We start from the raw sequence: 23,958 nt of genomic DNA, 5'->3' as shown, positions 1-23,958 counted from the left end.
AGTACTGAGGGAGAAGTGGGCAGGGTGAGGGTTGTATAGGCAGACCGGTGAGAGTGTGTCTGCGTAAGAGGGGTGGAGTTTGGGGCTGTCACAGCCTGTGTGTGCGTGCGTGCGTGCGTGCGTGCGTGCGTGCGTGCGTGCGTGCGTGCGTGCGTGTGTGTGAATAACCAGTGGGACTCACACTTTCTGTGAGTTGCCTCTGTCTGTTATCAATCCCAACAACAAAGACAGGGGGGTTTGAGTTGAAGTGTGCCGTTTCACACCTTCAGGAGCCAAATGGAGCTCATTGTTGGGTCACTACTGCAATGAGTGGTCAATAAACACACTGGATGGTGTGTGTCAATCAAAATGGAAGATGGGAGCTTCCACTGGCATGCCCAGACATGAAAAGGGCCTGCATACTTAAGTAGTCTATTTATTGTTGTCCCAAATACTTTAAACACGTCAGTGAAATGAAACTAAAATATCTGGGAAGTGTTGAATTATGGTTGGTTCCCTTGTTTTTGTTCTTATAATTAAAAAGAAAAAACCCATAGATGTTTAAAAATAGACAAACCATCACTGATATCTTGGCTGAGGATGTGAATGTATCAGGTATCACATTGTTTTCAAACTTTGTGCATACTTTATGAAATATTTTCCTTTAGTCTGTAGTCCTTTTTATCGTTTTTTTCTGATATGGGAAGGCAAGATAGTTTAAACAGGATTGTTGTGTATTCAAAGGCTCTAATTTTCATAAGGCGAGAGGTGTATGCAAACATATCCTGTTTGCATACACCTCTTGCCTTGAGTTGGTTGATTCCAAAATGAGAAATCCACCACCTCAGAAATTAATATCACTCAAACAAACAAGCCTAAAATCAACGTTTGTTGCTTTTGCACAGTAAAATCAGCTTTTATTCCTCTTTATTTACATTTCATTATTAAGTAACACAAAATCAATTAACAGACAATATTGTATAAAGTTGATTGGGAAGTGAATGGAATCAAATGAGATGTTGGACCTTTTGGGATTTATGTTATTATTAAAAGGTTTTGGGTTGCAAAACTCATGACTCACACTAGTCATTTTCCATGGACAGTGTTAATTGGTCTTATCAATCAGACAGCAGTCAAACACTCATTATCGTCTTGTGTTTGCTTATTAGATCATTGTCTGTGGTGAGCTGCTGTTGTCATAAAACGAAACGTGTGCTGCTTGCTGTCAGGTATCGCCAACCTGTTCCGCAGGATTGTTAAACGGATGCACCTGAGGCAGCAACAGTCATCAGCTTGTTAAATCCAACTGAAGAGCAGTCGTTGTCACATTTCAGTCTTCCTGATACTATATTATTGTTTTCTAAATGCCTGTTTTATGGGCCATAGAGCTCAAGTAATTTAATCAATGAAGATTACTGATTGAACTGCATGTGATTTAACTCAAAATAAAACATCTTGTAGTGAAAGGTAATGCCTTATCTCACATCAGTAGATTCATTGTTAAAACAGGTTAGATTGACTACCTGTCTTTGATCTTTCCTTAGTGTACTGAGTTAATGTCTGCCTCTCACATGATTTGCAGTGTAGTTTTACTGAGTACATTAGTAAGCAATGTGTGAAACACTTGACCTGGAGCAAGTAGGGACATGAAAGATTGAATGCGTGGCCAACAAAAACACATTGTGACATTTCAAAGCTGCCCGAAGATATCGTAACATTACATGTCACTTGTTAGACGCTTTTATCCAAGCTTTTATAACTTGTCTTATTCTTTAATCTTAAGAACCACTTTCATTTGTCGGATTTAGTCAACTATAATATGTTCATATATTAATTTGGCTGTACGTTTTCAAGAAGCATTCCCTTAACAGCAAATAATTAATAGCTTTCACCCTTAGGCTGTATTAAGCAAGACAGCAAAGTATTGGTGATAATTAAATTAAGGAAGGGAAAAGGAAAAGGAAACACATTTACTCAATCACGATGTGTTGGATTTGTTGTGGGGGTAAATATCTCTTAATGAAAAATGTGAGAAATAAAATGAGTTTGATTAAAAAGTTTAGTCAGCGAGAGCTAAACAATGGAAAAACATGATTTCTCGAAAACAAAGTTCAAATAAGCTGATCATGACATAAACCTATAGGACTGTATGTCATCCAGGAGAGTCCTGTGATTCGACGTAACACTGTGACTAGTTTGTAGAAAAAATTAAATGGGAATACAGAATAGTGAAAATATAACTACTTTTCAACTCAAGTTAAACATAAAAAAAAAACTTTTAGATCATATCTTTGACTTTTTCCTAGGAATGGGATAGTCAAACAGATAGTTATCATTTATATTCATGCGAAAGCACCTTTGTAGTCTGGTGTTAGATCATCATGGAAAAGCAAAAAGTTGAACTAGATAATACATGCGGCCCGCATGGTGACTCACCCTTTCCTCCCAATATTCCTCAAGGAAGGCAGCCAAATGCTGTTAACAACCTGGGATTTTTTTACTGTGAGCTCATACCAGTTTCAGTTATACTTCAGGTAGAGTTCATCACCAAGTTTCCACCAAGATTATAATAAGGTTGCAACTCTTTCCCAAGAAATTACCCATTATTGGTACAAGGAAGCTACAGTATGTTACATACAAAACCAAGAGTGGGTCGACTGGTAGAAATCGGCAACAAAATTGTAATAAAATATTACGTCTCACCTTAAACTTAAGACATATACTGTAGTTTTTGCTCAAGATATTTGAGGTACCCAAAGGATGAATCTCATCTTGACTTTGGACAATCAACAGTTCCAGTTTCCCTAAACTGTACTTTAAGAGTTGTTAAGTTAGCATTTTATCAACTTACAATAGTTATGTTAACATGCTCAGATTTAAGAAGTAAATACAGTATTTGTAAACTGTTTACTTGATAACATACTTAGAATTGTTAACATGTTTGCTTAAATATTTTGTTTGATTTTTTACAGCTCCAAGGTGGCAAGTCATGAGTTAACCTGAGCTTTCCAAATTCTTGATATAATAATTCTTAAAATAATTTTGCATTTGTTGCTGTTGTTATTCCCCACCATTACACTGGGAGACAAAAAACACCCCTACCTCCATTATCTTTTTCACGCATACAATTGACTGCAACATCATGAATACTTTCAGAGACAGACTGTCTGGAACTGCTTCCCTATTTAATGTTAATTTGTCTTGATAGGGTTAAGACAAATTCGTGGCCTAGATTTCAAGTGAGGCCTTTTGGGATGGTTTTGTTAGAAGTGGATGGACAAAGTTAGTGGGAATGTACAAACTAGCTTGTTGAAACAACCTAGACTCTAGTTTGGTCCTACATTTAGGATTGAATAGCACCCAATGTGCCTGTTGTTTAGAAGTTTAGATTACTACTGTAGATCTCACTTCTCCAGTTTTGTGTCACATTGCTCAACGGGGACGGGAAATACCAGATGCCTAGCCAAAAGCAACATTATATGTAGAAAGACAAACAGCCCATTCAAACGGTGGGGCTCACAGTTCCTGAATGAGCTGTTTCCTAACAAAAGACCACATAGTTTCACATTGAAAAAAACAATTACTTTATTAAGAAGTATTTTTTCAGTCTGGGCTCACCATAATAATATATGTAATCGAGCACAGTTCTGCTTTAATGTGTTATATATATCCAATGTATATAAAGGATACTTGGGTTTTCCTTAAAGCTTAAACTTCATATTTCTTTTAATGATATATATCACATCTATATAAAAGAAGAGACCTAAATGCCATTTTCATAATGTCATTCCCTCCATGTGTGGTGGGATGAACTTTGGCTCTCCCCAAGAAGTCACTCGCTTGTGTTTATCCAGACTCAGCGGGTAAGAGCAGCGGTGCTAAAGTCACACCTAAGGCCACTAAAACGGAGTCTGGATATGAGGCCCCCAACATCAGGTGTCCAACAGAGAATCTGACGTGCCAAAGTTCTCACACAGGACGACCATAAAGGAATCTTAATTGGACACTGGCTCTCCTTTGAAGGCAAGATCAGTCAAAGTCCGATAAACCGTTTTAACTTCTCAATTTAAGAAGAAGAAGAAGAAGACACACTTTATTTTTCCTCATGGGGAAATGTATTTCTCAACTCTGTTGTGTTTACACACATTACACATAGTAGTAGATTAAATCCTCAAGTTGACATGAGTATACTAATCAATACGAAGATTGTATTTAGATTGTGTACTTCAAGGTTGCAAATACAGACATGCACACACATGGATGGAAATTGGGCGTAATTTCGCTTTGTGATGCAAGATTTCCCTGGAACTCTGATGTCTGTTAAAAGGAACACAGAAAAAGACGTGCCGTGATAATTATTTGCTGAATAAACATGCAACGCCTTGGGCATCACATGGACGCATATCAAAGTTACATTTCTACTCACATTTGATCTGATGTTTTATATATAAGTCCAACTTATGTACACTGGTAATGTAGTAGTGTTGTTGTTTTTTAACAGAGCTCTTTTCTTTTGTTTAGGACATTTGATGATTACATTAAACCTTTACTGTGCCACATTTCATTAATTTCATTTTCAAAAATGTTCTGGTCTTTGTGCTCTTTGAATAATTAGCTGCCCGGCATGTTCTTCAGCTTCTGTAAGTTGCTTTACATTAACTTGAACATTCCCTTTAAGTGGTTTTGTCGGGATCTCTAACCTTGTTCTAAGCTGACACAATATTGATGGATACTGTAATTGAAATATCTCACTAATGTTGCTTCCTTTTGAATAATGTTCTACAGTAGATGCTACTTTACTGCATGGCTTTTGTGCTGCTAAGCACACATCTTGATTTTGGCTTTACTGGAGCATTAAGGCCTTTAATAGTTTTCTGCTTTTAACACACTAACATGGGCTGTCCAGACCTGAATAGTTTTGATGGGGTTGAGAAAGTTTCCATTTCAGACCCGGTTTTATCTAAAGGATAAAACCGGACGTTCAAAAAGTTTACGGCCTCTCACGGTATGTGTAGTGTTCCAGTTGGCACTTTAGAGGAGGGAGGCCTCTCCACGGCCTGATAAAGGCTGTGCGGTGACACCAGGGGAAAGAGAACAGACTTCAGTGGCAGGAATGCTTGAAAGAACCGTCCGCACACCCAGATCAGCTACTCTTCCAGAGTGAGCACATTTATTCAGACAGGTTGTAAACTCATTAGCATCTCATAGCAGTGGAGGTGGCTCACAGCCACAGTCCACGCACACTTAGGAATCCTCAAAAGCCTATATATTTTAGCTTTTATTTGGTTTTAATATCAGTTTAAACATCAATTGTTTTAAAGTTGTATAGTCTCTCATGAAACAAATTAATAAAATAATCCAGAGTATCACCTAAACTCACAAGAATGTTTCATAATTCCCATAATGGAGAGGAAAAACATGTAAAACGTTGTTTTTGCGATCAAACACCACGAGTAAAGTGTTTTTTTCCCCATTCAAAGCTGTAGGTGTTTTGGATTGTGTAAATTTGGCTTGTGTTTCTACGTGTTTTGGGAGACTGGGAGTTGATAGGTTTGAGTGTATGCAGAGACAGCCACAGGTGTGAATGCCATGCGACTGAGGTCAAGAAGGGTAAAGTGAGAGTGTTCAGCTGTCTACTTAGATCAATGTGAAAGAGGAGAATGTTGTGACGGTACCAAACCACAGCATATAGTGAACCTAGCAACAAACAGTCCTAGCAACACAACATTAAGTGTGTTTGTTTGTATATTATATATTATTATTAGGTAATTTAGCAGCTTCTCTAATCCTGAACGACATTCAGCGAGACATTTTTGCAGATGCAGGGATCAAATCTGCAGCAAGAAAGGTTTAACCTTTTTTCCCACCCAGTGTGTACATGTGTTCAAACTTGTCAAGCCAGTAATCACATCAGAAAACGTCTTTATTTCATTTTTTTTACAGTGTATTGCTCCATTTCGCAACAGTGCAAAATGCAATATTTTAAAGTTCCTCATAAATAACAAACATACCATAAATAAACAAGTATCACCACATTGAACACAAAATTCAAAAAAGCTACAGTCACATTGAAATTGCACAAACGGATTTAAGATGAGCAACTTTTGTATTTACAGTTCAATCAGCAGAATGGAGGCAAAAGTCTTATGTGGTTTTCTCTGCCTTTCTACTCAAAGTCTTGCTCTGATCCACAGCGACTTTTACAGAATATCAGCATGTTTGTAAGACCATCACAGCCCCTATTCTAATGTGTCCACTCAAACAAATGAAAAGTAAGGTAGTTATAGATTAACGGAACCAGATCAACAAAATCCTTAAAAAAAAGGCAACTTCTCAGAAGTTTGGAATAGTATCACTGCGCTACACACGAACTGAACTGAACTCAGGCATTAACTGAGTCTAGACGACTCAAAGTAATCAATTTATTTTAGACAATGCAAGTTCAGTGCGACATTCCCAAGTCACCCATCACATTTTCTATAGCCAGTATATTTGTTGTTAATTGTACTGTTGTTTCTAAATAGAGTTGGATCAATTTCAACAATGAGGTAATATAACAAGACACCACTTGATTATGTATGGAATGAAATATGACAGCACCAAGTGTCAACAGCATTACTCATTAGTGTCAAGTGTTGGTATACAGTAGGTAAACTAGTAACTGCTTCAATGTCATGTTGAACTGTCATGGGTCCAAGGATTAAATCCACCTTCATGTCCACTTTCAAAATAAATAAATAAATAAGTAGGAATAAAGACAATGTAAAGTCATTTCATTAACTAGTCTGTAGTTCTGCAAGCATCTAAATTATTTTTGCACAAATGTAGCAGACATAAGGTACAGTTTCATGTGCGATCATGCTTGTGGCAGCGAAGAAACATGAAGAAATGTAAATCAAATGCTTCATTTCAAATTGCAACAATCATTCCCCTTAATAAGGAGAAACTCCAACCTCACTCATACTTGGACATTCTCTTTGTCTTCTCTGTTAAAGATATGCACTTCACACACCTAAATAAATATATTAAAAACACTCTTAAATAGGCATAGGTCTTATCTGTTTCCTTCTTCAACCATCTTTAAATCAGAATATATTAGAATGTATACATTTTTATAAATACATATATTTCTACATAATTATTCTCTGTTTATAAAAAAAGGGTTTAAACTCATAGTTCTGAGGGCCTAACTTCTCTGTTGTCTGTGAGCATGCTTTCTTGCAGTGTAGGAGGGGTTTATCACATTGCCTGTTTCTGCCACCTAGTGTGGCATAGGAGCACTACAACATTTTATTCTCCTGTTGGGAGTTGATGCCGATATGTAAACATGCATGGTATACCGAGTCAACAGCTACATTCCAAAAGTAAATTCATTCACTTTCTCTTTTTTGTACATTATTGCAAAAATCCCGTTCAAAAGAAAAATATTGCAAAGGACAACAAATCAAAAAACATTTACATCACACACAATTAAGTGCCCGCCACGTTTCACAATGAGTGTGTCAAACACTAGAGTGGTGGGAAATAAAGTGGAGCTTGAGGAAAGATCGGTCAATGTAACACATCCAGGAACATCTTAAAGAGAGCATGAACTGGTATCTGTACGATGGAGCTGTACACTGGAGTTTCTGGCATCCAGACTAAATACAGTGCAGTTCAGAATTAATGGCAAACTTGGTAAAGAGCAGTAAAATTGGTTTGACGATGATATTAAAATCTTGGTGAATCTTACATTTTTATGAAAAATTAATAGTTATGTGTAGAACTTAGAAGAAGAAATGATATTTGAGAATACTGGGCACATAAACAATTTTTTTTTTTTTTTTTTTTAAATTAAAGTTTCATCATGTTTTAATGAAGAGTGCCACTAATTCTGGAGGAAACTGTACATTAACAAAGCCAGGAGCCTCCATCCATCCAGTTACCTGTCCACTTCCCACCTCCTCCCCATCTTAAACGGAGCAGTTACGTCTCTTCCCAGAGCCAGTCTGGGTTGTAGCAGCAGAGGCTGAGGGCAGCCAAGCGGTGACCCCGTGTCAAAGGCTTGTGGAGGAAACCGAGAGGGTCGGTGAAGAGGGAGGGGGGAAGTTTAGCAGCTCCAGCACAGCCACGCCAACGCTGCTGCGCCGTGTGAACATGCAGGAGGCCGCAACCCATTTGTTGCTGCGCGGGTTGTACTTCTCGATGGAGTTGAGACTGGAGCTGCCATCGTTACCTCCCACCGCGTACAACCAGCCATCCATAGCCACCAGGTCATGGGTGCTCCTGATAATAGATAAAATACTAATTCAGTACAATCAATTCCACATGTATTGGAGAGGCATATTTTTCTTACACCACATCAGTATTTCTTTCTTAAGCTTTTATCAGGAATAAATAATAAGCATGTATTCTGTTTAATCTAGCGAACTACTAAGGCAGCCCCTTTACAGTTGATGCAGTCTGGGCTTTGCATCACATTCACATAATAGAGCCTACTTTACTGCATGCACATTATCACTAATTGCATAGAAAAAGTGAAAAATGACAAGACAAGAGAGGCTTCTCAATTCTTAAATTTCCCCTCCTCGACTCCTCGACTCCTCGGTCCTCCGGTAGTGACCCGGAAATGAGTCATGTTGAAGGACATCTAATTTCTCTAAATGCACATCGAGGACCGAGCATCGAGCATCGAGGAGGCTCTCTGGAGCAGCTATGATCGAGGATACACTGATGCATCCTCCACAGCTCCTCCGCGGATGCATTTCCGGGAACGGTGGAGGCGTGACGCACGGCCGGACTTATCTCAGCCAATGACAGCTCTGCATGCATCCCCTGGATATTATTTTAGTAACTGCTTTCATCGCGACGCGATGTTTCCAGTGAGAACAGCTGTGAGGTCCGTGCAGAAAGCAGAGCAGTGTGTAAAATATATATCACTCAGTATAACAGGCCTACTCTCTGTATTTGTATGCTGTAGTTTAGTAGATATCTACAAACAAAGAGTCGATATTTTTCTAAGACCATTTAGTGCTTCACATAATAAAATACACAACGGCTGTAGCCTGATTATGCTTTAGGAGCTGTAGGTGTGTGTGGTAGGCCTACAGTGTGTAGGTGTGTGTGTGGTACAGTGTGTAGGTGCGTGTTGTACAGTGCGTAGATGCGGCGGACAGACGGGTCTCAGTTGGTTTGGTGTCCTATGCTTACTTTTAATACAACTTTTGGCCCGTAATTTCAATTCCCCATTTCAGCGACCAGAGAGAGGAGGGGGGATATATCCAGTCTCTGATTGTGTTACGTTATTATGAGAGTGCTCTCATACTTTAAATGGTATATATTTATATAAATATATGTGTGTGTATATGTCCGCATCTGTAGCCTGTTATTGTCTCATTATACCGCACTGTAAATATATAAGTCGTCATGAACACATCTGTCCATCAGACAGAGTGCTGCTGTGCCTCCTGTCATCATTAACGGACGTCTCTTTAAAATGACTGCTCAGAGGAGAGGAGTTCTCATTTCTCTAACCGCCTGCTGCTTCCCCTCCTCTCTCCTCGGTTCCCCTCCTCGACTCCTCCGCTCGCATCTCCTGTGGGCGGGACTAACTCACGAGGATAGGAGTCGAGGAGGGGAAATTTAAGAATTGAGAAGCCTCTTATGTGATGTGCAGATAAGAATACAACTGCTAGGATTTAATTAAAAAGACAAAGCTCTATTATTATGGCAGTAACTCATCATTATCACAAGGGAGGGTTCTTTCTGTGCCACACTGTTGGAGGACACCAGGAATAATACTTCAGTTAAAAATTAATTGTATCAGTGGACCAATGGGAAAGTGGGTCATTTAAGAGACACAACTCTTTTTCTGTACTTATTCCAATTAATCTACAATATTTTCACATTGGCACATAGGTAAAATGGTTTAAAACAGTGATAGATTAATGGGCAATACAGCTTGATGTTTTGAACTGTGAAATGGAGCCTCCTAGCAACTGGATAAGAAAAGAACTGAAAGCCACACAGCTGATTAACACATGGGTTATTCATGGGGCCGCATAGTCAACTGTTGTCAGGTTTCCCTGTTCCTACAGCATACTGACGTGGGTGTGTGTGTGTGTGTGTGTGTGTGTGTGTGTGTGTCTAAAGGCCTAGATAACAATTTAATCTGCTGATGTGTCCTCAAATCCAAGACTTCTACATCTCTAAATCTCTCTCCCTGATGCCGTTCCTCTCGTATCAATACAATGCTGTGAGTGGGTGCATGCTTGCCTGCTTTAATCACCCGCACAAGTTTTATTTTCTAATAAATAATGAAGAGCCGACTTTTGGAAAATAGGTCATTTTATGTTTATGCCGTAAGAGGGTTTTAGAATGAATGCCCCAAATCCTACGCCATGAAGAGTAAAGATTTTTAACAGAGCTAAATAACCGCAGCAGGGGAACCTTTTTTTTTCTTATTAAAGGTAGGGTAGGTAAGTTTGAGAAACCGGCTCGATATCGCTAGAATTTGAAAATACACAACCGGAGAAAATCTGCCACTTCCTTTCAGAGCCCCTCCTCCAACACACACGAACGCGCACATGACCAATGAGGGCACGAGATAAGTTTGTGCACAGATGGAAGGCTGACAGGCAGGTAGGCCATCCAGTTATTTTAGCCGGGCCGGCTAAAATGATATGGATTTTTTGTCAAAGCACTTAAGATATTCATTGCTATCGGGATGTTAAGAGCATTCCATGGAATATAACAAAAAGTGTATCTCGAGCCAGTTTCTCAAACTTACCTACCCTACCTTTAACTAAGAAAACGTTTTCAATTTTAATTGACTGAATTTATTAGAAAATTGTGCTTATTACAGGGTTCTTACACCTTTTCCAAAGTCAAATTCAAGCACTTTTTTCAAGGTGCATTTTCAAGCATCTTACAGCTGTTGTAAATTACATATTTATATACACATACTTATACTCAAATGATTATTTCCCTACCTCACATTAAATCAGATGTTCTTTATGCTATAAACAACCAAATGTGTGTTTCATAATAGCATTCTACATGAGGATGAAAAATTAAAGAAAAGAAAACTAAGTTTAATATTTCAAAATGAGTGACCCATCTGTACGTAGACTGGGCATCCCATATAACCTGGCTGAGCCAATATAAAACAATCAGCCAAATAACTTTTCAATACATTATTGATTACTATTTTTGAGGTACTTTTAGCTTGGCAGTAAACATAAGTCAGAGGTAAATGGTGTACTTGTACTCCACTACATGTATTTAATACCTTTAGTTACTTTACAGATTTGAATAATGATGTGAAATATAATCAAGTGTTAAATCAGACTTTAGTTCCACCTGGAGTAAATCCACAAGCTACCCTGCAGTATACAAAGGCATTCAAACTAGCTGCACCTTTACCAGCTTTGATAACACTTTAATGATCAATCATTATAAAACATATCATATATATTATTCTGATACTTTTACTGTCGCTACTTTAACTATATTCTCACGAAATAAATGTAATCTATTGAATCGTGTTCACCAACACGATTTTCCCCTTTTTTTTCGTGTCACACAGAACGATTTTAAAAGCAATGTATTTCTATTGGTAGTGTGTTTCGTGCCTGCGTCTTTTTGTCCGGTCGGGTCTTGGAAGACCAGAAGCTGTGTGGTTCATAAAAACATGTTCTTACTCAATATCAAGCCACGATTATTGTTTTTATTTTAAATTGTATAATGTCAGGCTTTTTTTGCCGTCTGTGAGGAAAATAAATTGGGCTCAGAGCCTCAGAATACTGAAATCTGTATATATTTTTTTCGAAATCAGTCAAAAGTCGCAACGGCTCATTTAAAAATAAACGTGGATTTGTGTAAAAAAAACTAGTTCTTCAGGGTTCGGGTGTTTTGTTTGATTTTAAATAAACAAAGTCTTGGCTTTCAGAATATGAAACTGTTATTGCCAAAATCTCATGATAAATACATTTTTGGCATTTTTGGCATTTTTGCCTCTCAAGAGGCACCTCTCAACCCGCACTCTGCCAGTTAAGGCGTATAGTAATCATAGATAACACGACAGGGTCCGGGACAGTTTGTTTTCATCTGTTTTCAAATAAACAAAGTCTTGGCTTTCAGAATATTAAACTTGTTTCGGCAAATTCAGATGATAAATACAACTCTGAAGCTTGTAACGGCATAATTACAAGTGGAGAACGGAGTAACTTGACGTCACAGCAGGCATAACAACAACCGGTGTTTCTTGTGAGTGTTTCCCCGGTACACAAACACAATACACACAAATGCAAAAATACTCAAACACACACTCGCGAGCTTCCCCCAGACCAGTAATACAAACGAAAATGTGTCTTCGGGTCAATGTGACTGATTTCGATAGAGCAAGTCACATTTGGTTTAGGCACGAAACATACTACCAGTAGAAATACATTGCTTTTAAAATCGCTCTGTGTCGAATCAATAGATTATATTTCGTGACTATAACACGAAATGCCGTGAGACTGGGTTGAATTACAACAGTGAGTGCTTCATCCTCTGAACACCACAGGATGGCGAATGTAACGCACATAACATAAGGGGCGTTCACACCAAGTTCTTTTCCCACAATAGTTCATGAGAACTCAGTTCATGAGAACTCTTTTAGTTCTGATGAACTAAAGCAGATCGCGTTCACACCGCAATGAGTTCCTGGGGGTGGATTAGGCAAATGAAGCCGCTGACGTCACTTCTTTTTCTTCTGCTTTGGGTTTACTGGCAGGCCGCAAACCACTTCACGGCATATACTGCCACCCGAAGTCCCCGGTCGGAAGTCCCCGGAGTTGGGGACTCCCAGCAGCTTCTACTGAAGCCTTCCGAGTAAATCGCCAGAACGCCAACACCTCCTCATCTCCACCACTCCCATGTTTTCTTTTGTGTTGCCATAAGTTAGTCTCTCTGCGTTTGTGCGCTGGGCTAATGCTAATGCTAATAATGCTAATGCGAGGATAATAAAATGGAGGCTTCACAAAACGTTTTGGGAGTTTTACGGGGCGTGGTTTGCAATCCGCCCAGCCAATCAGACATAGGAACCTTTTTCTCCCACGAAAGTTCCTGCTCTCTAGCAGGGACTGAAAAGGGGGTACAAATGGTTCTGATGAACTAATTTAGTTCAGGGGGCTTTTTGGTGTGAACGCAAATATATCTGAGTTCTGATGAACTATTGTGGGAAAAGTACTAATAGTACTAGTAATTGTGGGGACGCGCCAATAGGTACGCTCCTCTGAAATGATTGTCCCCTGCAATTATCATTATCCCTCATCGAGTTCGCTATTCAGCTTGCTAACGTTAGCTTAAACAAACGTAACATGCAAAGTTAGCCTAATCTAAAATGCTCTACTACGGCGTACCTTTCATGTGGCTCGTCAGCGCATACTCTCCCATCGTTATTTTTTTCAAACTTTGCAGGAGGCTACTCGTGGGATTGACCCTCGTCTTAGCCATGGCTTGTATTTGTCTTCTGCTAGCCAACGCTCGTTGAAACTGCAACCTCCTGGCATACTGTCATCTATCACTCATCAGAATGCCCAGGTCATACGTAAGAAAAACACTTGCAGGTCACGCGCATAGCGCGGGAAGGCCGGAGCAGAGCTGTTTTATGTAAAAGCGAAGCAATTAAGCGCGCTCCGACTTCTTTATTTTCTTTTAATCTAAAAAGCGAAGTAAAGCATTTACAATTTCAAGCACTTTATCCCAAATTCAAGCACCATTCCCAAAGTTCAAGCACTTTTCAAAACTTGAAAACACCTCGTACAATTTCAAGCATTTTCAAGGATTTCCAGCACCCATACGAACCCTGTTATTAACATATGAATACTCATTGTATATTTTTACATATGCATTTAAGAACTACAATATAAAACAAACACAAGTTTCATGTGTCGGCTATATTCCATAATACTTTTAGAATTTGCTTCGGGCCAATTAAAAGTGGACCACGGGCCACAGTTGGCCCCCGGGCCGTAGGCCGTAGTTTGGGCACCCCTGCTCTACACAGACAATTGTATTCTTTAGCCTTTGTAAAATAGATGTTATCTTTTATTCAGCTGTAGGCAAAACTGGAGTTATCACAGTGTTACTAAAGAACAGACGGGCCCCCCTCCCTCATAAGGATGTCAAGTTGTTAAGAAGCCTAAAAAGAGACGATAAAGCTGGGCAAGCCTAAACAAAAATCTTGAGTGCATTTGAGGGCAATGCATTACAGCAGTTAGTAACTGTGATTTGAACCAGTGCCATTTCTGTTATATTCTTGATTTAATAAATAATACATCTTCTTTTTAATCCCATAATTACTTGACGCTTTGGCAATGTTGCCAATTAATTATTTAATTGAATTAAATAGTAGAACCGGGTCGTCCTCATGGCTAAGTTGGCAAAGATGTGTCTCACTAAATACATTCCCTGGATTCCTCCCAGGACCTGTTTCATATTTCATCGTCTCCCCAATGAAAGTGGCTATCTCTTTTTCTTAAGTATTTAAACTTATTGAAAGGCATCTCTATGTTTGTGATATTATAGTAAGGAGTACATTAGGCTGCAAGTTGCTTCATTAATTGCTCTGGTGGCTCTCATCTTTCACAACTTCAAAGGGGGTCTTCCCAGTCAGACATTTATCTCTGCAGAGCTTATTATGGAGTTTCACTCTTTCATGTTTAAAGTGAGTTGTGACAGCAACACATGTTGTATTTGCCACATCATTTATGGTTGTTGGAGCTGTGTTTTAAATACATCCATTTACATCTTGCCACTGTACCTGGGCTTGATTAATCTGTTTGTACTAATATGAGTTGTGGGTGCAGGCTGACCTGCGTATGTTCATGGGGGCCACTCCCTCCCAGGTGTTGGCCTTGGGGTTGAACCGCTCCACAGAGTTCAGGCAGCTGGTGCCGTCGTTGCCTCCTGCGACATACAGCATGCCGTCCAGCACGGCCACCCCGGCACTGCTGCGCCGACTCAGCATGTTGGCAATGGCTGTCCATGTGTTGCTCTGTTCATTATATCAAGAGACTGAGCATTAGTCGCATGTTTATAGATACAACTGTTGAGCACTTTTCTTCTCTGCATTCAGTTAGTGCTGGCAACAAACAAGCTTTTTTGATGATACATTTAACAACATGCAACAACACACCTGGGGGTCATATTTTTCCACCGTTGCAAGATGTGAGGAGCTGTCGTAACCTCCCACTGCAAACAAGCTGCTATCTGCAGGGGGAAGGGGAGTAAACATTCAAAATGTAAATATTGGCAGTTAAATAACAAAGTTGTAACTCCCTCTTGATTTCAGACATAGAAATGCAGACAGTGAAACATAAACATACAGTCCATCATATTATGTTTTCAAGAAGGTTCCTTCCTACCCAGAGTTGCTACTCGGACATATCTCCTACGGGTGCTCATGGCAGCAATAGATGTCCAGGTACTGGTCAGAGGGTCGTAGCGCTCTGCACTAAAAGAGGAGAAAAATACTAACTTTTATTTGATATAATGACACTGAAAGACCGCCCTATTTAGATAAAGGTCTTTATGACCTGGCAAAACAGGATCAAGTCAAACCAAAAAGATGTAACAGGAATCAACAATGTAGCAAATCTAGCTTTAAAGTATCAAGATGTTCAGCATTCATTGCCAAAATGTTAGTTTGTGTGTACCTATTAAGGCAGGAAGCTCCATCATAACCTCCAGCAGCGTACAGCAGGCCATGCAGGACCGCTACACCCAAACAGCTCCGCCTTGTTCCCATGGAAACTTCAGGTTGCCAGGAGTTAGTGATGGGGTCGTAGGACTCTACAGTAGCGAGGTCTGAGGTGCCATCATACCTGAGGGGATGTGGATATAAATACATTAAAAAAAGGCTTTTCGATGACTGACGTGGAAGCATTTTGCCTCAAAGAATACCTTATTTATTTTTCAACGCTGCATCCACGAAAAAAAGGTTGTGATGTAATCGATCAGGAAAGTTATACTTAAAATGGTTTGTTTTTGACACTGTAAGATTTTAACTATAAGCTTCTGACAACTTTATGGAAAGGACAGTACTACAGAGACACAAAACATTTTTCTTTACCTATTGCTTGATACAAAATGAGGTTTTAACCATTATATTTTGGTAACAAGTGAAATGGCACATTAACAAAGGGATGACCAAGCGAAAGGTAAAGAAAACTGTTTATTTCTCTGGAGGGTCCTTTCCCTTCCATCCTGGCGCAAATAATAACAATCTGAGCTTGTCAGTGAGAAAAACATATTGCATTGCAGCCTGTTTTGTGCCTCTGTCTGCAGCTTTCTTTCTCAATACTGGGCCAATTACAAAAATGTTTCCCTAATGGTCACTTGGTAACATAGGAAAATAAGGGCATGTTTGAAAAATACAGATTTCAATTTTTTTAATTATCTCTGAAAGAACACAAAAAAGGCCAATGAGAAAAGAGTCAAGTTAAAAATACTTTTAGTTTTGATGAAAGCCAAAAACAGAACAAGCACTTTGATCAGGAGCACAAGGAAAAAGCAGTTTTGCATAATCATCCCTCAAGATTATTTTACGTGTATCATACACATGTTTAAGCTTCCTCTTTGTAAAAGGCAGATTTAGTTCTTATCATACAATGTAGTATTTGAGTTGGAGATGAGATGGTGGGTTAATTCGTTTTGGGTCAGAGGCCAACACCATAAATCTCACCACTTACCCTCCAACAGCGTAAAGTCTATTCCCAATGGCTGCCACTCCCACCCGTGCACGCCGAGTGGACATGGACGCCACCATGTGCCAGCGATCAGTCCTGGTGTCATACGCCTCGCAGTCTCCATGAATGGCAAACAGGCTGCCACCACCTGCAGACACAAAGAAAAACAATATGGTGAATAACAATGCTTTGACGTCCAGCAGTAAAGTAAATATGAACATCTAAAAAAGGAACAGATAACCGATAGTAAAGGAACATTTTACTACTTCTACTTTTTTATGCATGCTTCTACGTAACATTAAGCTGTCTTTGGCTCTTTTTCTGCTGTAACAACGTACATTTCCCCTCTGTGGGACTAATAAAGGTATTCTGATTCTGATTCATTTCAGAGAAATGTTTTTCAAGATGCCAGGTTTTGAGATGATTTTGGCTGAGATTTGGGTTCACTGCTAGGCTCAGTGCAGGATACAAAAAGAAAAATATATGATCTCTTAATAAAAGTAAGCAATATTAAGTGGCATTCATTGCTCATATCTTTTAGCCATAACCGTCATATAAGGTTAAACTAGTTTTTCACTTTACTGCAAGGCACCCACTTAGAACTTGAAAATATTTTAACTGTTATATTTTACATTTGTATCTCCCAGCTGTAAAAATATGGATGCTTGCAGTGACGTCAGAAGCTAAAGTTAATTAAAGTGTGGTCAAAGTGTACCCTAGTGGGTACCTTCAGGGGCACACTGACCAACGGCGAAGAGCACAGGGCTAGCGCCCTCACAGCGTCGTGGGCGCGTCCGGCTGTTGCCGAGGACCCCTCTCTGCTCGGGCATCAGGTGGTACTTTAGAGCCTCGATCAGAAGGTCCTTGCACTCCGAGTGGTGACGCACCAACAGCTCTGTATCCACGTTGCTCATCAGAAAGTCGCGCTTCAGCAGTGGCAGCCGCACACACTTCATCAGCTAACAGAAGAGAGAGATTGTCGGATTGAATTAGGCTAAGGAGGACATTTTGTAGAGGACTTATTTTAGACAGAGTTTAGTCAAGCTAAAATCATTAAGTCATGAAAATCATTAGATGTTCAGAAATAAGATAAGTAAGGAAGTCTTACCCAAGGTACATGCTGCCTACGTCCATCTACATCATGTTTCACCCAGCTCAACACAGCCCGGTACACTTCCTCTTCTGATGGCACATTGAGATTGTCACTGGAGATCAAATCCAGGACCTGGATAGACAAAGCAGATGGACAGAGACATATCATGTAATCATTTAAAAGAGCAACTTTTAACCTGAAAAGCATGGTCCCTTTAATTAAACTTTTACCATCAAAAAAGCATGAGAGGGACAAAAACATGACAACAAGCAGGAAGTAAGTTAATCTGGCAAAAAAACTGCATTATTTCCTGTGTGTTGTAAATGACTTTGTCAGCCTCGCTTCCTTAATTTGTTTTACTTTATTCAGACTGATATTTGAGAGGGATGGGAAGCGGTCTGTTTCTGCTAATCAAATAGGATCATCACATTTAAAATAAAGCGGACACACAATAATTTCCGTTACCAATTTTAACATTCACACGTAAATGCGTATGTGTCATATTTAGGTCAGTATGCGTGTAGTGGTGCTGTGATATATTTAGGAAATATAGCATTGAGTGTATACAGTATAAATTCCCACTACTTATGGTTGTGTGGCACAGCGAGTGCTGCAGTCTGAGTGGCTGGCTGGCACTGTTCCCAGATCAACCCAAAGCTGGCTGGCTGGGTGGGGCCAGAGCAGCCAGCTGCTGCAGCTGTCCTGCCTGTCCAGGGCAGATCAGGGCAACAGTTAGCAGCCTCCCAGGAACAGCCCGCACTAATCCCAAGTCACACAGAGAAATACTGCTGCCACTGCTGCTACTGCTGCTACTGCTGCTACTGCTGCTACTGCTGCTGCTGCTACTGCTGCTACTGCTGCTACTGTTACTGCTGCCCCGCCCTGCAGTCTCCTGCCTTACCTCTGCATATGTAAACACTGCATCACATATACACAAACATACATTTGTGTGTGTGTGCACGCGTGTGGAGGAGATTGGGATTACGAGTGTATCAACTGTTTTTGTAGTCTGGCATCAGGACTGTATGAATGAAAAAGCAGTTTGGGCTGAATAAAGATGTTTGTTATGTCTTTATACACAACACACACAGTAATTAGGATGTGTTGTCTTTAAATTATCCTCCATGTGATGCTACATCAGTGAAACAAAACCAAAGCAGATAACCCTGCCATGCCTTGTCACTTCCTTCACCTAACACCAAAATAAATATGGGGGATATTTAACAGCTCCATTGGTTGTTTGGAGCAGCCAGTACATGAATCTAAATCTGACGCAGAATTATGACGGACACAGAAGAGCCGGGGACAGTGAGCTAAAGGAAATAGAGAGCAGAAGAACAGAAACCGACAAAATACATTTGTATCTGTTTTTGTGCAGCTTAACTTTGAGTGTTTAAATGGACACTGCACACTCGGATTGTATTCAGGGCTTTGAATTCCAAATGCAGAGAGAGTGTGATTTACTATCATAGAGCACAAGCTCTTCAGTGCAGTGGGGATTGTTCCTCGGAGAGGCAACAAGATAATGGGAAAATGATAGTGGTGGGTGTTGGATACTTCCAGTCTGGCAAGGTATTTGTTTGAAACAAACACCATATCATATGACAGATGATGCAGTTATCTCCCTTATTGAGAGATTAACACAAACACATTGAACTCACACCTGACTAGAGCAAAAGTATCACCTTCTGGTTTTTTAAATGCAGTCTCGTATTGTGAGGCTAACGAAAAATATAAGAAGCAATAAAGGATCAAATATTCACGCATGCACGTACAGCCCAGCTACCAAAACAAAACACACAGAGAGAGAGCGTGACTTCATTCTCTGCTCAGGATTACTCTACTATATCTTTACATAGCAAATAGTTGTGTGCTGCTATATTCATGCTCTGAATGACCCATATAAAACCTTTAAAGTAATATGAATCCCAACCAATGTCTCATAGTAAGCTGAGCCAGGTCTGGTCAGGACATATTGTGGTCTAGTGGCTTTTAAATAGAAAAAAAAAAATTCTACTTTCATACCCATGTTCCCCCATGACGACTGTATATAACAAGGCTGCTCAACCTCATGGCTAGCCGTTGACAATAACAGTTACCAGAATGCAGATTTAACAACAACTGTTTCAGATGATGAATATAGCACCATTAAACCCTTTAAAAGCACCAGTGGGACACAGCAGGAGATGGAAAAAGCATCGACCTTACATCACTCTTACCTGTTTCAGCGGCAGCAGCATGAACTCCTCTGTCTTGGAAACCTCCACAAAGTGCTGCAGGACATACTTGTGTGCGGACTTGAGCAGGTCGCTGCAGGAGTGCGTGTCAGCGAAGCCTCGGATGCCCAGGCAGTTGGAGGGGTCCAGCTGGCTGAGGAGGAACTTACAGCAGGCGTCCCGCACCCCGTTGAGCTGCAGCAGGCTTGCTGCTGGGAGCAGCGTCTAGAGTGCAATTACAGGTGGAAACACAGTGAGTATGTTTGCGCTTTGATAAATGAGGTCAAATTAAAAGTATTTTTCCACATTCTTGTCTATAAATCTAAAATCTTCTACCTTACCTGCACGTTTCCTTCCCCAACCACAATTTCTGCTGTGTAGGCGTACTGGACCAGCTGCTCCAGAGCCTGACAGTCGATGTCATGGAGGGTCACATGGGTCTGCCGACTCTCCGACATCTCGTCTGCATGAACGCACAGAATGAGAGCTGTTACATGTGAGTAAAAAATCACTGTTTAATCATGCTGACACATGACAGTCCCTGATTTATACAGAATTTAGAAAAATATTTCACATTTAACAAATGTTGCCATTCTTGCTATTCATATATATATTATATATATTGTATGATTCAATATTCGACTTTGATAAAATTCAAATTCATTTTTCAGCACTTATCGACAAGCAAATGTTTCATCACTTATACATTAGCAGATATTACAAGCACATATCTACAGAGAAACTGTGATTTTGCTGTTTTGACGATCGTGAAAGATGTGCAGATTCTGTTCAAATGATCTAAGTGACTGGGTCCGACAAGAAGTATCCTAGCAGTTGAGTCTGAAAGCCAGACAAGTGAATATCTGGAGACCCATTGTACCCTCACACGACTCTAGTAATAAGAGGAAATGTAAAACTCAACACACACCTCAACTGACCACCTGTGCCCCAGACAGGAAAAGGGGGAAGGAAGCCTTGATGCTAAAAGGATGAGGTGACCTTCACTGCACACATTGTTGGGCCATCAAACTCTGAGCAACAGAGCCAAATGATGCAACGAGCTTAATGTGTCTGAGGCATGAAACATGCTGTGCTTGCATGGGTTTCAGGGATAAAAACACAAAACTAAGCAGAGACAGACTGAACTTACTGGTAAACATAGCGTGGAAGTAGGGGCTGCAGGATGCCAGCACCACTTTGTGCGCCTTGATTTCTTTGTTAGAGACATGCAGCACAATGTCACACAGCAGGCCACGTTGTCGCATCCGGTTCATGGACACGAAGGAGTCGTGGTAGTGGCGCTTAGAGTTGTGTGAGATGCTGTGGCCATCGCGGTTGAGCAGCTGCATGCCCCCCTCCATCATGGTGCTGGACGTTGCTGGCTCTTGCCTTGGCCGCAACTGGAATTAACAGAAAAAACATTTTCATGCCAGTTTATACCAATGTCATTAACTTATAAAAATGTATTTTGTCATCAGAAAACCTGCAACGCTTACTTGATCTGCTGGGAGGTGTTATGACAGGTGTCCTGAGCAATCATTGTACCTATTGTTTCTGTGATAGTGACCGTCCTGACAGCTGTGGCAGGAAGCCAACTAGCATGACAGAAATCTCAGTAGAGTTGCAAAGTGTAGTAGGTTGGCTGGCCTGAATATTTGACACCGGGTGTCATTATTACTCATACTCTACTGGTTTGTATCAATGCATGCTTCTAATCTATTGGACAGTCGTGGTTTATTTAGTTGCAATGACTCCCGTTATCAAGTGTATTTCCACCAGAATTAGCTGTGAAACCCCCAAACCTCACCCCAGCTGCAGCCTTTGGTTAGGCAGGGCAGGAGGAGAGGAGGATGTAGCCTGAGTTAGCCCTTTCCCTTGTACTCATCCAACAGACTCTCTGATGGAGAGCGCACTTCAAAATGTTGCATAACCCTTGTCACGCGTTATCTTAGGAGTTGTAGTCTGATGAATATTATTTAGGATGCACTAATGCTAATACTAGATGGAGGTTAACCAGACTAGTACATCACAGGCCTAAACACACATCAGGAAAAATAATATTGACTCCAACATACTGAATTGGATACATTACAGGTGTGAAGAAAAGGGCATATGAGCAAGTATAAGCCAGTTATTCCAAACTTCTTTCATGGAGAGCCTCCACATAATGTATGGATAAAATATCCTTAAGTGCCCTCTGGAGATGCTTTTCATTTTAAATTCATTATTCATGTTTGTGTATATTTAAGGAGGAGGTTGTTTGACGATAACACAAGTCTATGAGAACACACAGACAGCCACCACTGACTCGTAAATGAAGAATATTGATCAGTTTGAGGCCAATTAATAAAACACTTAAGCTAAAAACACAACACACATGTAATTGAGTCTTCTTAAGTTGAGTGCAGGTCTCTCTCGGGCTAAATACACAATTCATTTAGTATAAATGCTTCATAATTATGTTGTCATCTGTTCAGAGGCACTCTTTCAACTACTCTGCACTGCCCACAGAGAATCATCTCATATGTCACCACAGCTGCCTGGCGACTAGCTCCGGGGTCCCATTTTCCAAAACACAATGGACCACAAAAACACACCAACCATGTTCTTCTGTGAGGGAACAATCTGCTCTCATGCCTCAGGGAATAATAATGAGACAATGTGGCATACAGACATGAATAAACAGCAGGTTGAGGAAGAAGTAAAAATATAATAATTGTCACAGTTAAAACTAACAGAGTGAAGCACTTGTCCTGTCCATCCCAGACTTGTCTCTTAAAATCTCTCCTCGCTCTGGCTTATAAACCTTGCCTAGCATCCACACAAAGACTCTGGCTTCTTAACAGACATGCACAATCTTGATGGATACACAAATGTTGCATTGTAATCTTTTTTGGACATAATGGTGTTTCACCCCAACACCCACTCCATCTATTTTGAATAACAACAGCTATCAGCTGCTGCAGAATGAATGTGTCATTCCTTTACCGGTGGTTGTGTTGCGGTTATCCTTGGACGCAGTATCTTCCTCACAGTGATGGGAGATAAATCATCAGCTGTCGCAGTCAGATTGGTTTAAAAGTGTTACCAGTGTCTGGATTTTTGTCCATATTCTGACTCAGACATACGAAATAAGAAGAAAGCCTCCGTTTCGTGCTGTATGCGGTTGACGTCAATGCAAAAAAAACTGCATGAAAGCTGACATCGGTTTGTTAAGGTGGACCTGAAATTGCCGGCGGTGAAAAAAGCTATGCTGAAATATGGTGCAGTGAGGCAGGTGTTGCACTTTAGAAATACACAGGAAGCTGTTCTTAATCCAAATGTCAAACATTTGTAATGGGTATTCGTTTATAATTTGACGTGACACATACTACCTTAAGCATCCCCTTTTGTCTGGTCAGAGTGCGGAAGTGCGTTCGATAAAAGAATCTAGGCGAGTGCGAAAGGCGGGGTTTTACTTAAAAGCTCCATGATTGGTCAGAACCTGAACCACCCCCGCCTCGGTTACCCCGGTCAACAAATCAAACAAACAGCGTACAAGACACAAACCCAATTTTCCAAAAGGTTGGACTGTTTATAATCATACAATTCCAAGGCGATACACTTGTTGACACTGAATTTGTTTTTCTTCTGTTTGAATAAAATAAAAGTCACGGCTGCTTAATTTGTTGCATATGTATAACCAATGCTATATGGCGCTGGTTAGTGGTAGCTAATGTTAGCTCTGAAGGACTCACCACCAGCCGTCGTCGGTGTCGATGTGACAGCAATGATACCCTCCTGTTTTTAAACTTGCCCAGCTTTGTGGTAACCCAACCGATTATAACCTAAAAAGCAAGATCCTTGATCTGCGATTCGTCAGCAAACTGTATCTCATGGATGCAGCTGTTCATTTAATACAAATTCACGTGCAGCATCATAACACTGCTTGTTCTTGTGTGCACTGTGCAGTTTT

The 23,958-nt window shown here is 40.2% G+C and overlaps 1 protein-coding gene across 6 annotated transcripts; it reads right to left on the bottom strand.

Annotated features, from left to right (window-relative positions):
* Positions 1-5,883: 5,883 nt before the first annotated feature.
* klhl17 (kelch-like family member 17) lies at positions 5,884-23,934 on the bottom strand. 6 transcript variants are annotated; one of them, XM_034144855.1, is made up of 12 exons: positions 23,741-23,934; positions 21,154-21,403; positions 20,345-20,490; positions 20,007-20,228; positions 17,803-17,919; positions 17,422-17,653; positions 16,698-16,842; positions 15,663-15,830; positions 15,372-15,460; positions 15,143-15,216; positions 14,820-15,001; positions 5,884-8,244 (listed from the first exon to the last, which is right to left on the bottom strand). In XM_034144855.1, exons 2-12 carry the CDS (start codon positions 21,365-21,367, stop codon positions 8,016-8,018), a joined length of 1,818 nt encoding a protein of 605 aa, XP_034000746.1. In that variant the 5' UTR covers positions 21,368-21,403; positions 23,741-23,934; the 3' UTR covers positions 5,884-8,015. The 6 variants fall into 6 exon arrangements, with proteins under 6 accessions (XP_034000746.1, XP_034000745.1, XP_034000748.1 ...); XM_034144854.1 differs by lacking the exon at positions 23,741-23,934 and adding an exon at positions 21,500-23,632; XM_034144857.1 differs by lacking the exon at positions 23,741-23,934 and adding an exon at positions 21,500-23,632 and having other exon boundaries at positions 17,440-17,653.
* Between the last annotated feature and the right edge of the window lie 24 nt (positions 23,935-23,958).

This window comes from Trematomus bernacchii, unplaced genomic scaffold, assembly GCF_902827165.1.
Source record: "Trematomus bernacchii unplaced genomic scaffold, fTreBer1.1, whole genome shotgun sequence".
Lineage (NCBI taxonomy): Eukaryota > Metazoa > Chordata > Actinopteri > Perciformes > Nototheniidae > Trematomus > Trematomus bernacchii.
This window is presented reverse-complemented; position numbering and strand designations above follow the sequence as displayed.

What these genes read in the sequence shown, in the direction of transcription:
- klhl17 (XM_034144855.1), bottom strand. Translation starts at nt 21,367, where the DNA reads ATGATGGAGGGGGGCATGCAGCTGCTCAACCGCGATGGCCACAGCATC. An exon ending in GGAGCTTCCTGCCTTAATAG is followed by an intron (nt 15,461 to 15,662) that starts GTACACACAAAC and finishes CTCCTCTTTTAG; the next exon opens with TGCAGAGCGCTACGACCCTC. An exon ending in GCCCCCATGAACATACGCAG is followed by an intron (nt 8,245 to 14,819) that starts GTCAGCCTGCAC and finishes ATCTATTATCAG; the next exon opens with GAGCACCCATGACCTGGTGG.